At 36.0% G+C, this 16996-nt stretch overlaps 1 protein-coding gene across 1 annotated transcript; it reads right to left on the minus strand.

The window, feature by feature from the left end:
* Positions 1 to 178: 178 nt before the first annotated feature.
* LOC5574606 (N-acetylglucosamine-6-phosphate deacetylase) lies at positions 179 to 11076 on the minus strand. The gene is made up of 6 exons (XM_001655170.2): positions 10968 to 11076; positions 10209 to 10852; positions 1285 to 1559; positions 1002 to 1220; positions 615 to 936; positions 179 to 551 (listed from the first exon to the last, which is right to left on the minus strand). Exons 2-6 carry the CDS (start codon positions 10411 to 10413, stop codon positions 322 to 324), a joined length of 1251 nt encoding a protein of 416 aa, XP_001655220.2. The 5' UTR covers positions 10414 to 10852; positions 10968 to 11076; the 3' UTR covers positions 179 to 321.
* Positions 11077 to 16996: the final 5920 nt, after the last annotated feature.

The raw sequence follows: 16996 nt of genomic DNA on the forward strand, positions 1-16996 counted from the left end.
GAAATATTTTATCAAATGAAAATAATGTCAGACGACTTCATTTAAAAGTTGTTAGTATTGCTAGAATATATCCGCGCGAAAAATGTTGGTTTTTGACACGAAAAATCAATTTTTACACTTGTGAGCGGAAATAGGGGCATGAGCGGATACTGGTACACTGATGGTATTCTCATTTTACTGGGATTTTGTAAAAACGATTCAAATTTATTTCAACTGAAATTGTTTTTTTTTGTTGCGCTAATAATATTAACTTCGGAATGGTTGACTTAGATTATACGGCAAATTGTCATTGGTCTACAACAACCTAACATTCTAATAATTTTATACGATGTTATTCGTTCTATAAGTAGCATCAAGTTTTGGGGATAACAAAGACTCGTTCTCATAAACGCAATCTCCGGCAATCCATGTGGACAGTACATTCAATGAATCATCCAAAATAACGAAATCTGCATCAGCTCCATATTTAAGCGTGCCCTTCTGGTCTTCAATGCCTAAACATTTGGCAGGATGTAATGATGCAGCCTCTAAAGCGTATTCAATTGAGCAGTCTGAAAGAAAAAGATACAAGTACAATATGACGTCTCCACTTTGTCAAATATAACATCTCTTACTTGAAGCTTTTTTGAAAAACTGTATGCATTCATCCATCGGTGCGATGCTTCCGCATAGAGTATCAGTATTAGCGACATAAGCTCGACCACGGCGCACCTCAATATCCATCTGTCCGATTCTATGTCTACCCTCAGTTAAGCCCATGGCCGAAATGGCATCCGTAACCAAAATGAGTCCATCGGGATGAGTCTTGTAAGCAATTCTGAGCGCAGCAGGATGAGTGTGCACTCCGTCAGAGATAATGCCAAAGTAGACCAGGTTATCTGCTGGGATATTGTCCGTAGTCAGCAAACCTACCAATCCAGGATCGCGATGATGGAACTGTGTGAGTAATAATCAATTAGTGGCACGTCACGCTTCCAAGCAGAAGTGCAATTAAAATTTACCGGTAGCATAGCGTTGAACAGATGCGTTATAAGCTTTGCACCATGCTGCACTGCGACTTCACCATCATGAAGGTTAGCCATCGAGTGGCCGACTGATACAGTGATACCACGATTGCTAAGCTCACGAATCACTTCCGATGCATCTTCCTTCTCCGGAGCAAGAGTAACGATGCACACGTTGTCAAGTGATCCATACACGTCTAGTAGCGTTTGGAAGCCCTTGTGGAACAATCAATTAGATAAGAAAAAAAAAGAAAAATGCTATAAAAGTGTTTTCACTAACCTGATCGAATTCCTTGATGCATTCTTGTGGATGAGCTCCCTTTTTGCTACTGTTTATAAATGGGCCTTCTACGTGACATCCCAAGATAGTGGCACCGTGGTGACCACCTGTTTTTTTGGATATCTTTGGCAGCACCGTGTGATACGTCTCAGGTGGAGATGTGACCAATGTTGGACAATAGGAAGTGACCCCATGCGTAAGAAGACCTTTGGATACTTTGGCAATTCCCTGCTCGACGGTTGCAATGTCATAGGAAAAATCAACTCCATATCCTCCTAGAAAGTTTAAAAAACCATGAGATTATTGTAAAAATCAGCTGATGTAAACTGTCATTTTATTGTACCAAACCAAGGAAATGTTGCTCAGCTTTTATATTATGGCTCTTTGTGAGCTAACTGTTTTCAAGCTTATAAGGTACCGCGGGGCAAGTGGGTAAATAGGTTAAGTGAAAACAATTGATATATTTTACTGAATAAGTGAATTAACGTTTTGAACTCATGCGTAAACCTTTGAGGCCATTGAGAGCATTACGATAGGTAAGAGATTTCTGAGATTTTTCAGCCTTTATTGCATAATAGAGCGAAAAATTGTTAACCTGTCAACTGTTACTCCGTAACATGTTGGCGGCGTACAATCTTATTTTAATATTTTCAGTGAAAAAAAGTTGTGGAAAATAATTTCCTGTACCACTTTTTAGTTGTCCTCTGTGACAGTTTTAAACTGCAATAAAAAAAGTTTTAGAATTAATTCGCGGTAGACCTAAAAATAACTAAATTTAAACACCGTCAATTTTCTTATCAGGTGGGGCAAGTGAAAAGTTTATCATTAGAGATTGAATTTGTGTTTTCTCTTTAAGTAGCCATAAGTAAACATGGTTCGCAATTATCATAGAAAAACATAACGTGCTGATAATTCAAGAAACACTATACTCAAGCGTTAAAAGCTATTAGAAATCATGGAATTTCTAATATGTCTACTTCGGGCAGCCAATTAAAAGGAATACGTTGACTGAAAAGTTGCAATTTTAGAGAACACACAGAAATCTCGTGGAATGTCTTTGTAAAACTAGTTTAAAACATAAAAATGGGGTATAGGTCTATCCACATAAAAAGATTCTAAATACGTTATTGAAGGATTCCGTTTGATTTCTCCCGAAGAGTTATCCGACGTCATATCCGACTTTCTCAAAAACAAATAACGAGCGGTTGAAATTCTACAGAGCAGAAATGCAATTGCTGCCCTATAATGTAACAACTAACATTGGAAATGTTGCAGTTATAATGTTGTCGAATCATTTCAACTAACATAACTGAACAGAAGAAAATTCAAGTGAAAAGAATAACATTTTCTTTTTTTTGCATGTTACTTATGTCATTGTTCATTGGGAAGCCTTAACAAATGTTAAAGCTAATAGAAATCGTGAATATAACTGTTTGTTTTTGAATTTATTGTTCAAAACGGTAAACTTTTCACTTGCCCCACTTTTGAGGAGGGGACTTACCCCACTTTTGGGGTAAGGAGACATTTTTCAAAAACTTTTTCTGTATTTTTTTCTTCAATTTTTCATAAAAATCAATTTCAGCATGCTGCTTATATTTGGTGGGAGTCGAGCTAAAAAATATACACAACCTCTTTTGTTTCAATTTAAAGTCTCTAGAATTTGAAGAATCTCAACTATGCAAATTCCCTTACCCACTTTCCCCACGGTACCTTATCTAAAAATTAGCATATTCAACATATGAATTATTCTAAAGGATTACCTCGGTACAACTCCAAAAGGTAGTTGAAACAACTCCTTCGGGAAATCTGTTAATAGTCCAACAAGGTCCAACACTGATTTCTTCAGTAATTTTAAAAAATTTCTTCAAAAATTCTCCTGCAAAATTTACTCTTGAGATTCTTTTGGTAATTTTCCAGGGGTTTCGAACAAATGTATGTTTATAGATTTTTTCTAGTATGCAATAAGAATTTTCCATGGTGTTGCTACTTCAAATTTCCCAGTAATTATCCCCCAGTATCTCTTTAAAAATCCTCCATTAAATGCCGATAAATCTGGGGAATTCTTCCAAGAGATTTTCCATCGATTCCTTAAGTACAAGTAATTGTTCCAGGGATTCCTTATAAAGATCTCCTAAACCCTCGTCACAGATAACAGATGTTTATGTCCGATTGTAAAACTGTGTAAGACAATTAATGGTGATTTTAAGTGGCAACACAAGTAGCAACATCGTGGTGGCGCTGTTATCGCTAAGTTCCCATAGTGATGTCGGTGGTGAATATGAAACATTTCAAGATACTTCTATTCACCACTGATTGCAGCAATACGTTGTGTGACGGCGCTAGTGTTTTCAACGTGTTTTAGTTTGAATATTTACACAAGTTCTCAGAAGATTTTTGTTCTAACATAAACATCTGTTATCTGTGCCCTCGTGTTACAACAGGGGGTTCATAGACCCCCGACTATGTAAAAAGCACGCTGAAACGAACACCTCACAGCGAGCCGTCTATAAGGTACCGCGGGGCAAGTGGGGGAATGGGATAAGTGAAAATAATTGGTATATTTTACTGAATATGTGAATTAACGTTTTAAACTCATGCGTAAACCTTTGACGCCATTAAGAACATTACGATAGGTAAGAGATTTCTGAGATTTTTCAGCCTTTATTGCATAATAGAGCGAAATATTGTTAACCTGTCAACTATCACTCCGTAACAAGTTGACGGGGTGCAATCTTATTTTGATATTTTCAGTGGAAAAAAGTTGCTAATAACAATTTACTGTACCACTTCTAAGTTGTCCCCTCTGATAGTTTTAAACTGCAATAAAAAAAAATTAGAATAAATTCGACATAGGGGGAGATCCCCCAGTACCGGACACTTAAGCCATTAAATTCATAATTCAAAAAATATTGGTTTTATGTGTTCCTGTTCCTCATTTATGATAAATATTACAAAAATAAAGTAGTACAAAAATAAATTTGAAAATATAAATATGAATTTTGACATTGCATTTTGGTGATGTATTTTAGTACCAAATTGATCGATATTGAAAGGTGGCACCCAATTCCGGACACAATCTGGAAATGCTTAGAATTCTGTAAATTTGATCACCATTGAATGTTTTTACTATAGGAATAGTAAATAATTGCCAATTCAATGCACTTGCAACATTTACAAGAAGAAATTGAGTTTTTCTTATTTTGCAAGATGTCTATCAAAAACCTCTTTCATATATGATGAAAAATAGCACATTTTACGATGTTGTTCTGAATGTTCATTTTTCTTAATTTTATTGCATGTTTGATACTATGATCGACAGAATCCATGAAAAATGAATGTATTTTGAGACACTGGTGCAATAATTACAAAGATATCATATAATAAATCAAGTTGTCCGAATCTGGGGGAATCTGCTTAACCAAAATTATAATTTGTCCACATTTAGTTTAATTATGGTTCAAAATACATTCATACTATCAAATTAGGATTAGGTTCGATCATGCTTGCGTGATGCAAAGTATTTTGTCATTTTCAAAATAGTTACTAAATAGGCTCAAAATTATGGCGATACGTCAATTTTTAAAGATTTTCAACCATTTCTACTTTTCTAAAAAGGCATACATATTTCAAGGATGTGTTATTCTACGCAAACATTAGTCTCCATAATAGCTTTCTTTTCTACTAATACACCATTTTGATTGGACCATGATTTCTCAATTTTTCGACTTTGTCCGGTATTGGGTGCTGTCCGGTACTGGGGGATCTCCCCCTACACTTAAAAATAACTAAATTGAAATACTGTCAATTTTCTAATCACGTGGGGTAAGTGAAAAGTTTCTCATTAGAGATTGAATTTGTGTTTTCTCTTTAGACAGCTATAAGTATAAAAGGTTCACAATATCATAGAACAACAGAACGTGCTGATAGTTCAAGAAACACTGTACTCAAAGCGTTAAATGCTATTATCATGGCCGAATTATGGAACTTCTCTTAAAAAAGCTTGCTAAATATTACGATATTCATAAGTTTACTTCGGACAGCCGATTAAAAGAAATACGTTGATTGAAAAGTGTCAATATAATAGAACGCACGGAAATCTTGTGGAATGTCTATGAAAAGCAAGTACAAAATATAAAAAATGGTGTATAGGTGTATCCACATTAAAAAGTTTCTAAATACTTTATTGAAGCATTCCGTTTAATTTTTCTTGAAGAGTTATCCGACATCACATTCGATTTTCTTAAAAACAAATAACGAGCGGTGGAAATTCTACAGAGCAGAAATGCAATTGCTGTCCCATGATGTAAGAACTAACATTGGAAATGTTTCAGTTATAATGTTGTCGAATCATTTCAACAAACATAACTGAACAGAAGAAAATTCAAGTAACAAGAATAAATTTTTCTTTGTTTACATGTTACTTATGTTATTGTTCATTGGGACGCTTTAACAGTTTAACAATGGTAATAGAAATCGTGATTGTAACTGTTAGTTTTTGAAGTTATTGTTCAAAAATATAAACTTTTCACTTGCCCCACCTGTGGTTCCTTATTCTTATGAAGTTCCTCCAGAAATTTCCTCTAAATAATTGTTTACTCCTGGGATCGTTAACTCATCGTTTACTCCTGGGATCACTTCATCGGATTCCTCCGAAGAACTCTAGAGTATTATTTCAAATAAGTTTTCCATGAATTTTTCAAAAAGTTTATCTAGAGTTAAAAAAAATGCTACATGTATCAACTCAGTGATTCCTCCGATTATTCTTGAAAAGTTCTTCAGAGATTGTGCTCGAGTTTTGTCAAGAATTCCTTCCGGAAATTTCCCAGAATTTCATTTGGTAAATTTCCAATAATTCAGCAATGTATCTAAGAATCCTTAAAGACTTCCTCAAGCGTTCAGATTTTTTTTCTAGTAGGAGTTCATCAGATGTTTATAAGGTGGTTTTAAAATTTAGTTTAGACACACCTAATCGGTTTTAAAATTTAGTTTAGACACACCTAATCGGTCCACGGACCTATGCACGGGTTCACTAATTTGACGTTTGAGCGGTGCCGAATTCACTTGTTCCCATGGTCACGTAAATAACACGGCACCGCTAAAACGTCAAATAGTGAACTCGTGCATTGGTTCATGGATCAATGCACGAGTTCACTAATTTGACGTTTGAGCGGTGCCGAATTCACTCGTTGCCATGGTGACATAAATAACACGGCACCGCTAAAACGTCAAATAGTGAACCCGTGCATAGGTCCATTGCATACCATTTTTCGACAGCCTACTTGATGGCAAGACGAAGTTTGCCGGGACCACTACCGGGTACCTCCGTTGGTTTGACCACACTTAATCTGAACACTTTTTAATTTGTACCCCGCTACTTTGCACATCGTTCAGATTAAAAATGGTTCAAACGTCATTTAGATGGAACGGGGTAACGTGAAAAGGAACGTTATGGAACGGAACGCAGAATCAAAACAAAACAGAGAAAGAGGTAACCAGAAACGCGTATATAGGGTGACTAGATGTTCAAATTAAAAATGAACCCCGATGCACAGACAAACAGACGTCACACTCTCATCATTGTCCATCGACCACCTTTTTAACGGTCGATTTAAAAATATGGTAGGTGGCCAATCCGCCACCCGCAGCGCTCGCATCGTTTTTGTTCGCGTTTGACGTTTACACACTTCCGCCATCTGTTGGCCCGTCGGCCAAATACACTAATTCTAGCATTGGGCGTACATGTCCTCGTGACTATGATTTGGATCGAGATTTGTTCTAAGTGTTACGTCTGTTTGTCTGTGCCCGATGGTTTGCATGAGGTATCACTGAAAAAAATCCACACGCTTGATCCGTGTGTTTAAAATTATGGATCGATTCATGAACGTCTATATCGATTTGTTGTGATTTTCTTACAAACTTCGTGTGTATTCAATTCATTAGTTTTGCTTCATGGACTGATTTATCAACCGACAACATGAATTCCATAGTTTTCCACATAAGTTCCTAAAGCTTTCCATTTCAAATTCGTATGCGTCAACCTATGGGTGCTATGGATCATCACCCAACACGGATTCAGTGTGTTTAACTTATGATTATCTTGCGTCATGATCATCATGTTCAAGTTGGTCGATTTAAAATCGATGAGCTTGCTGTCGATTTCCGTGTTCAAAATTATTAGTGATCAACCCATAGCGAACTAAATTTCGGATAGACCTCGTGTCGAACGACAGTCATTTGAAATGGGCATCAATTCTATCAATGATGCAGAATGTCCGTTTGATCACATCCGAGATATTATTGCGTCTATGCCATATAAATTATGACGCGGCTTTAAGCAAAAAATGCCAAAATGTGATACCACTACAGGTTACGCCTTTGGTTTCCGTCATATGGGCTAATGGATGGCAAGGTCGCATAACCAAGGGGAGGAATTTTTATGGTGGGTTACATTATGTACCAAAAATCGTATGCACTGAAATGTGTCCGAATTTCCATATTTCAATAACGAGTTAGAGAACCATATTAAAATTTGGTGTTCATGGCTACCCCGATGGTCTCTTGAATCGCATTTACACTGGTTCAGTGTTCTGAAACTCGATATTTTCCTAACTCTATGGTCTCTTCATTATCGAGTTTTGGAGAGGTGACTGTACATCTTGTGGCTGCTTCTCGAACGCTCATTTCACAAAACGGTTGCTTTTCTATGAAATTCTACATTTTATAATACAGTGGTCCTCAGCCTAACTAGCTAGGTGGGCCACCGCTTTGCTCTTAAAACATGTCGCGGGCCACAAGATGTAAAAATATCTATTTTATAAGTCCTATCAATACGACTCGACTAGAATACCAAAAAAATTCGCTCGGCACAACTCTGTCAGTCTAATTTTTCGATAGTTGTTACTCAACTTGACTGGCTTATTATCGGAGTCGACAGGTGACTTCGGAAATTTGCATGCCTTTTGTGTTCGACAGTTTCTAGTGGTTTTAATAATCTTTCCTAGTAATACCATTGTCCTTGGAATATCAAGAGTTCGTCCTTCGCGAAAAGATAAATGTCAAGAATTACACATCAAATATATATTAGATTTACACGCCACGTATTTTTAGCTTGAATCATGTAAAGCCATTTGCAATAAATTGTTCAGTGATAGATCATACAAACACATCTATTATATCAAACATTGCAAAAAAAAAACGTCCTCTTCTAAAAAATTTTGCAAGCGAAACCGCTCTGTACATGATTTTACACTGAAAAATAAATTATGCACATGAAATGACCGAGCTGTAGATCCATTCATGTGCATTATTGGCAGATTGTTCAGAGTTCGGTCGTGAGAACCGAGCATACTCGTTTGCAATTTTACATTCAAGATGCAAGTAATATTGGCGGATGTTTGAATTCAAAATTGCAAGCATTCTAGAATGCAATGAGACCGTTATTATTCATCGTTGAATATTCAGTTATAACTCGTTTTATATGAAAATCATGAAAATTCACGTGTAATGTATATTTGTATGGGATTTCCGGAAGTAAATCATCATGAGATAAACAATCCAGTACCGATTCAACAGATTAACGTTCAACGCTCCGTCATCGTAATCATCGTCATCATCGAAACTTCAGACGCAGTTTTTCTGGTCAAAACTAAAAATTATTCGATGAAAAAGTGTTCACTGTGTTTTGGTTAGAGAGTAGTATACTGTGAACACATTTTCCTGTAAATTTTCTTTATTTTGAACGAAAAAACTGCTTTTGAAAATTCCAAAATCAGCGACGCATCCTGCCCCCTTAAGCGAAAATATTAAACTAGCTTTGACAAAATTCTATGATCTTTAATATTCTTTTGAATAGAGTAATTACAGCACTAGAATAATAACAACAATTAACCTCCACATCGTGAAATCCTTAGCCACAGCTAACCTAAAACTTCAGCGAAATTGTATAACCAAAATAGAACTACTTGAAAAAACCACTTTCTTTCTTGAGGAAAAGATGATATCAATATTTGGAGAAACTTTGGGTTCTGAACAAACTCCAGAAACAAGAAACTGTATCCATTTCTCTTAGTTTCTCGCTAGCCATTCCCTTGCTCAACACATAGCAAAGAAGAAAATCCTAAAATTAATCGAATGGCCCACTACAGGAAAAGATTGCTAGACTTTACAAATTATAAATTTTGAAATTCTGAAATCACAACATGCGGGCCACACTACTCCAATATGCAAAATCCCTCCACGGGCCGCACAAAACCTGGTTGAGGGCCGCATGCGGCCCGCGGGCCGCAGTTTGGTGACCACTGTCCTAAACAAACATTGTGGAGGGATTCCTAGAATATCAGAAAGTACGGATAGTTTTTTGGAAAGTCCAAAACAAAAACCTTGGGAGAATCCTGGAAAAAATCATGGCAGAACCAATAGATTCCTGAACTGAGAATTTCCTTAAGAAATTTCCAGAGGTAATTTTGAGAAAATTTTTCTAAGAATTGTCTGGTCTAAATCTCTAAGGATTCCTTTTTAAAGGCCCTAGTATTTATTGGTTTCTGAGTGGTCTCTATTTGTTTTTAGTTAATAGCGCAATATCTCACAAGTTTTTCTTATTCAGATTATTTGTAGTCATTCAAAGCAATTCAAACAGTTTCTGACGGGACCATTTTCTGGCCGACTCTACATATGGTAATATAGGCGAGATTTTTATAATGCATTAGAAAACCTTGTTTGAAATTATTTGGCTTGTTTGCAATAACGTTCAGATTTTCTTCTCTTTCCAGAAATTTTGTTAAACCAGTCAAATGATTAGAATTAATATCCCGCAAGACGAGTTCGATTTATCGATAACATTTCAAATTCATCTCACGAACATGCTAAACTATAAACTTATTTCTTAGGTTCAATAATCAATCGCTCACATATTGCAACGCACTTACCATTGATTTGTAAGTCTATGAATCCTGGCGCCAAGATTGCTCCTTTACAATCAATCTGAACATGAGCCTGTCGTTTTTCGTCGAAAAACACCTTCTCGGGATCAATTATTTTACCATCACGAACCCACAGATCATCTCGCACCAATTGATGATTTCTCAATAAGCGACAGTTTCGGAATTGGGTTAATCTACGCTCAGAGGCCATTATTCTTCTATAATATCACAAATCACTTAAGGATTCAAATATCACTCTAAACCGTTATATCTGATAGCTATTGGCTGTTAAGTGCCTAGATATTGATCGATTTTACTGATATGATCATCAACTTGTATTTTGATGCGAATATCTGAGTGCACTTCCAAATGATGACTGCACACAACACTGAGCACGAACACGGAACACAATACATAAAATTGATGTAGAATAAGCAAGTTCACTGCTGAACTGACGACGAGGACTGATTTTGCATTTACTTTTATATTTATAAGAAGGTCATTGTTGGCTCTGATATACACACCATCCAGTCGTAGAACCGCTACTATTATGATGATAGTCAATCATCTGTTGTTTACCAAAATTGATAACGAAAGTGTGTCATTCAGGATTTGTTCTGATTCTGATACAAACTTCTACTTCCGACCCACTAGAATAGAACAGAGACAAAGTTAAAATTCTATGCGGTGATGATATACGAAACACTGAACAGCTGATCAAACTATATAAAAGCCGCTAAGATAGCCAAACGCTTAGCCGCATACCTAATGCTGATAAAAGTTTCCAACAGCCTATGGGAGGCGATCTGCTTTGTTGATTATTCACTACTAGACCAACTATAAATTATTCACATACACGATGCTACCGAAGTTGCACTAATACGTTCTTTCGTGCATCTGATGTGCTTGTTAAGATTGGTGCGTTGATTGTAATGTAAGGGTATAGGAGGCAATAGTGTGGAACAAAATTTAGGTTCTTGCTGCAGTCTGCGATCCGATTTGGGTCTCATAAAAACTTTTCAAAATTTCAGCTCGATCGGTGGAACTGAGGGTGTTATAAGCAAAGGGGTGTAAGTGACAAAACCCTAGTTTTGCGAAAATGGACTTAAGTTTTTATAGTAATTTTTCATTTCATACATATTCTACATTTATAAGGTTTAATCACCGCATGACTTTATTATTATTAAAATTCATTGGCTTTTTTCGGTGAATACAATATCTATACTCAGAGTGAAAGGGAGTAACGAAAGTAATGAAATGACAAGATGGATAGAATCGCAAGCGAGCGACGAGAGAAATGAATAGAAGTTGAAAATTTGTTTTTAACAGAGGGCCATATGTGTGAACAACACAATCGAAACGACAAATCGTTGCCTAACGTCCTGGTCTTGAACGGCTAGATGTTGTAGTGTTGGTCACTACTAACACTAGACAGGCAAAAATTTGTCGCCTCGACCTGTTAACTATATTGTTCGGCGTATGTAACAGTTCTATCGATCGTTGGCATATTTTCGGAGATTGATACGAAATTGACGTTACTTATTGGATTTTTTCGCGTCTAATATCGCATACCCCTAATTTGCCCAAGTGATCATTCGAACTGAAGTTAGATTTCTTTGCCAATTATATTCTACATTTATAAGGTTTAATCACCGCATGACTTTATTATTATTAAAATTCATTGGCTTTTTTCGGTGAATACAATATCTATACTCAGAGTGAAAGGGAGTAACGAAAGTAATGAAATGACAAGATGGATAGAATCGCAAGCGAGCGACGAGAGAAATGAATAGAAGTTGAAAATTTGTTTTTAACAGAGGGCCATATGTGTGAACAACACAATCGAAACGACAAATCGTTGCCTAACGTCCTGGTCTTGAACGGCTAGATGTTGTAGTGTTGGTCACTACTAACACTAGACAGGCAAAAATTTGTCGCCTCGACCTGTTAACTATATTGTTCGGCGTATGTAACAGTTCTATCGATCGTTGGCATATTTTCGGAGATTGATACGAAATTGACGTTACTTATTGGATTTTTTCGCGTCTAATATCGCATACCCCTAATTTGCCCAAGTGATCATTCGAACTGAAGTTAGATTTCTTTGCCAATTATATTCTACATTTATAAGGTTTAATCACCGCATGACTTTATTATTATTAAAATTCATTGGCTTTTTTCGGTGAATACAATATCTATACTCAGAGTGAAAGGGAGTAACGAAAGTAATGAAATGACAAGATGGATAGAATCGCAAGCGAGCGACGAGAGAAATGAATAGAAGTTGAAAATTTGTTTTTAACAGAGGGCCATATGTGTGAACAACACAATCGAAACGACAAATCGTTGCCTAACGTCCTGGTCTTGAACGGCTAGATGTTGTAGTGTTGGTCACTACTAACACTAGACAGGCAAAAATTTGTCGCCTCGACCTGTTAACTATATTGTTCGGCGTATGTAACAGTTCTATCGATCGTTGGCATATTTTCGGAGATTGATACGAAATTGACGTTACTTATTGGATTTTTTCGCGTCTAATATCGCATACCCCTAATTTGCCCAAGTGATCATTCGAACTGAAGTTAGATTTCTTTGCCAATTATATTCTACATTTATAAGGTTTAATCACCGCATGACTTTATTATTATTAAAATTCATTGGCTTTTTTCGGTGAATACAATATCTATACTCAGAGTGAAAGGGAGTAACGAAAGTAATGAAATGACAAGATGGATAGAATCGCAAGCGAGCGACGAGAGAAATGAATAGAAGTTGAAAATTTGTTTTTAACAGAGGGCCATATGTGTGAACAACAATTGGCAAAGAAATCTAACTTCAGTTCGAATGATCACTTGGGCAAATTAGGGGTATGCGATATTAGACGCGAAAAAATCCAATAAGTAACGTCAATTTCGTATCAATCTCCGAAAATATGCCAACGATCGATAGAACTGTTACATACGCCGAACAATATAGTTAACAGGTCGAGGCGACAAATTTTTGCCTGTCTAGTGTTAGTAGTGACCAACACTACAACATCTAGCCGTTCAAGACCAGGACGTTAGGCAACGATTTGTCGTTTCGATTGTGTTGTTCACACATATGGCCCTCTGTTAAAAACAAATTTTCAACTTCTATTCATTTCTCTCGTCGCTCGCTTGCGATTCTATCCATCTTGTCATTTCATTACTTTCGTTACTCCCTTTCACTCTGAGTATAGATATTGTATTCACCGAAAAAAGCCAATGAATTTTAATAATAATAAAGTCATGCGGTGATTAAACCTTATAAATGTAGAATATAATTGGCAAAGAAATCTAACTTCAGTTCGAATGATCACTTGGGCAAATTAGGGGTATGCGATATTAGACGCGAAAAAATCCAATAAGTAACGTCAATTTCGTATCAATCTCCGAAAATATGCCAACGATCGATAGAACTGTTACATACGCCGAACAATATAGTTAACAGGTCGAGGCGAAAAATTTTTGCCTGTCTAGTGTTAGTAGTGACCAACACTACAACATCTAGCCGTTCAAGACCAGGACGTTACACGGTAAAAAATAGACACCATGCTATCAATAGTTCTGCACTTGGATTTGCACTACTGTTGAATCTGGACAAAATCAAGGTAACAGCACTTGAATTCAACGTTGCATGTTTTGATTTGAAATAAAAAATAAATTAAAATAAACATTTCCGCCTGACCCAGATTTGAACCACCAACCTTCGGAGTGCAAGTCTAGTGTCTTACCTCGACACTAACTCGCATCTGTTGAAATGGATTGAATTGATCTCAATCACTTTCTACAACGAGTTGTCAATGATTGCTCTCATACAAAAGACATGATGTTCAAAATCAACGACTTTTCACTTCAGAGTCTAGTTCTAGACACAGTAGAGCAAATCCAAAGTTGAAACTCTTCAAATCATGGTGATTGGTGTTTTGAATTGAGTCAAGTGATCAATCTATTCAATCGAACGTGCTGATTTTTTACCGTGTAGGCAACGATTTGTCGTTTCGATTGTGTTGTTCACACATATGGCCCTCTGTTAAAAACAAATTTTCAACTTCTATTCATTTCTCTCGTCGCTCGCTTGCGATTCTATCCATCTTGTCATTTCATTACTTTCGTTACTCCCTTTCACTCTGAGTATAGATATTGTATTCACCGAAAAAAGCCAATGAATTTTAATAATAATAAAGTCATGCGGTGATTAAACCTTATAAATGTAGAATATAATTGGCAAAGAAATCTAACTTCAGTTCGAATGATCACTTGGGCAAATTAGGGGTATGCGATATTAGACGCGAAAAAATCCAATAAGTAACGTCAATTTCGTATCAATCTCCGAAAATATGCCAACGATCGATAGAACTGTTACATACGCCGAACAATATAGTTAACAGGTCGAGGCGACAAATTTTTGCCTGTCTAGTGTTAGTAGTGACCAACACTACAACATCTAGCCGTTCAAGACCAGGACGTTAGGCAACGATTTGTCGTTTCGATTGTGTTGTTCACACATATGGCCCTCTGTTAAAAACAAATTTTCAACTTCTATTCATTTCTCTCGTCGCTCGCTTGCGATTCTATCCATCTTGTCATTTCATTACTTTCGTTACTCCCTTTCACTCTGAGTATAGATATTGTATTCACCGAAAAAAGCCAATGAATTTTAATAATAATATTTCATACATATTGTATGGAAGCCAGAAAAACAACCCAATCTTCTACGAAGGATGATTTTTTTGTTGGATGAAATCATCTAAGAATACTATTGAAAGGCTTGAAATAGTAGTTTTTCAGTAAACAACTCAAAACCGACCAAAATGTCTTTTAAACCTCGTTGCGTTTGAACCCCTCGTTATAATTTACCGCCAGTTAATTATTTATTAAAAGTTTATAAGGGATTACAATTGGGGGCCTTGCTTAGCCGAGTGGTTAGAGTCCGCGGCTACAAAGCAAAGCCATGCTGAAGATGTCTGGGTTCGATTCCCGGTCGGTCCAGGATCTTTTCAGTATTGCAAATTTCCTTGATTTCCCTGGGGGGGCATAAAGTATCATCGTACCTGCTTACACGATATACGAATGCGAAAAATTGCAACTTCGGCAAAGAAAGCTCTCAGTTAATAAAGTGGAAGTGCTCATAAGAACACTAAGCTGAGAAGCAGGCTCTGTCCCAGTGAGGACGTTAATGCCAAGAAGACGAAGGGATTACAATTAGAAGAAAAACTTATTTTTGTGAAGAAAAATCGTCGGTGGTCCTCCTGACCTCTATAAAAAAATATGGTTGCAGATCTTTGTAGCAAAGTTTACGAGAGAAAAAAATTGCCGAAAACCGCAAAGCAAGCCGACATTCGAGAAAAAGGTTATCCAGTTGAAACCGATTGGCTATACATATAGTAATAAAATAAACAATTCCCAAGAAAAAATATAGCCTAAAAAAAGTTTCTCCGATTTATATCGTTAGTGATTTGGCTTTATCAACCTATAATTTCAACAGTCATTTGATAACTTTTTCAGTTTAGAAAAAAATACTTTTCACTTCTTTCTCAAGAAGAATTTGTAGAACGATTGATAACATTGCCCAACAGTTTCAAATACATGCTTTTAACATGGTTACTTCACAGACAAACAGACGTAACACTGACGAAATTTCCATCGACCACTCATTTAACGATCATTTCAAATTCGCTATGTTAAAAATCTTACAACTAAAGGTGCGCGAATCGTTTTTCTTCGCATTTGACGTTTTACACTACCGCCATCTGCAGGTCTTGTTGCACGAAATAATATTTCGCGCAACACGCTCACCAGATGACGATGGTGTAAACTGGGCGATGGATTTTAAATGAACTTGTTCTAAGTGTTACGTCTGTTTGTCTGTGGGTACTTCATATTATTTGAAACTCATAATAATAAACAAAAAATCAAAATTAAGTAAATGAAAACCCGAATTTAGTACTATACTATTTGATTCCACTAGAGTTGGTATCTTTTAACAGATACGCGTATTTCGACCTCAAATGTAAGGCCGTCTTCAGTGTCATGTACTAGACTCGACTTTAATGAAAATGAAGATATTTTGTTCATTCATTTCATTGAAATCTGTTTCTTAACCGTGAATAATTTAAAAATGCGAGAAATTATTGTAAGCAACATATGGTTAAATGGTTCACATCAAGTGACTTTTGATTTGCCTATCCTTAATGGTGATAAATGATGGAACCTTCAGTTAGTTTGTTTCATATTTTTACGTCAAATACTTTAAAACATGATAGTTTCATAAAATGTTTTATATTTAGGAGTTGTTAAACCACTTTTAATCTTTCACAAATCAGCATTCGATTTTTTAAAGCAGATTCACAAATAGAAAACTAAATTGAATAACGTTAAGAAAAAATATGCAATGAAAAAAAAAACGTTTTACGGTACATTATTCATTCTCAGATTTTTCTGGCGTTGTACCTAACAATAACTATCATTTTTTTTTATTTACGTTTGAATAAATAACTTTTTTTCAGCCCAATGTGTTAAAAAATGTATAGGAAGACAAAAATGTTTGCGCCTAAACCATCAGTTTTAGATACATGGTGTCTACGGGAAAGTTTCTCCATATTTTTCAGATGCGAAATTAGGGTAGCCCACGTGGTTACATTTTTTTAGAACAATTGATTTGGAGCAATTTTGCCCAAGAACCCAAATTTCTATCTTTTATGGTTTGCGAGATATGATTTTTTTTAAACAAATATGTTAGGGTGGACCTGAAAAACTTTTTATAATATTAGT

This window comes from Aedes aegypti, chromosome 1, assembly GCF_002204515.2.
Source record: "Aedes aegypti strain LVP_AGWG chromosome 1, AaegL5.0 Primary Assembly, whole genome shotgun sequence".
Classification (NCBI taxonomy): domain Eukaryota; kingdom Metazoa; phylum Arthropoda; class Insecta; order Diptera; family Culicidae; genus Aedes; species Aedes aegypti.

Excerpts from the sequence above, each read along its gene's own strand:
- LOC5574606 (XM_001655170.2), bottom strand. The coding sequence starts at position 10,413 with ATGGCCTCTGAGCGTAGATTAACCCAATTCCGAAACTGTCGCTTATTG. Across the intron at positions 937-1,001 it reads TGTTCAACGCTATGCTACCG|TTCCATCATCGCGATCCTGG; the intron begins GTAAATTTTAAT and ends TTACTCACACAG. Across the intron at positions 552-614 it reads GTTTTTCAAAAAAGCTTCAA|ACTGCTCAATTGAATACGCT; the intron begins GTAAGAGATGTT and ends TTTTTCTTTCAG.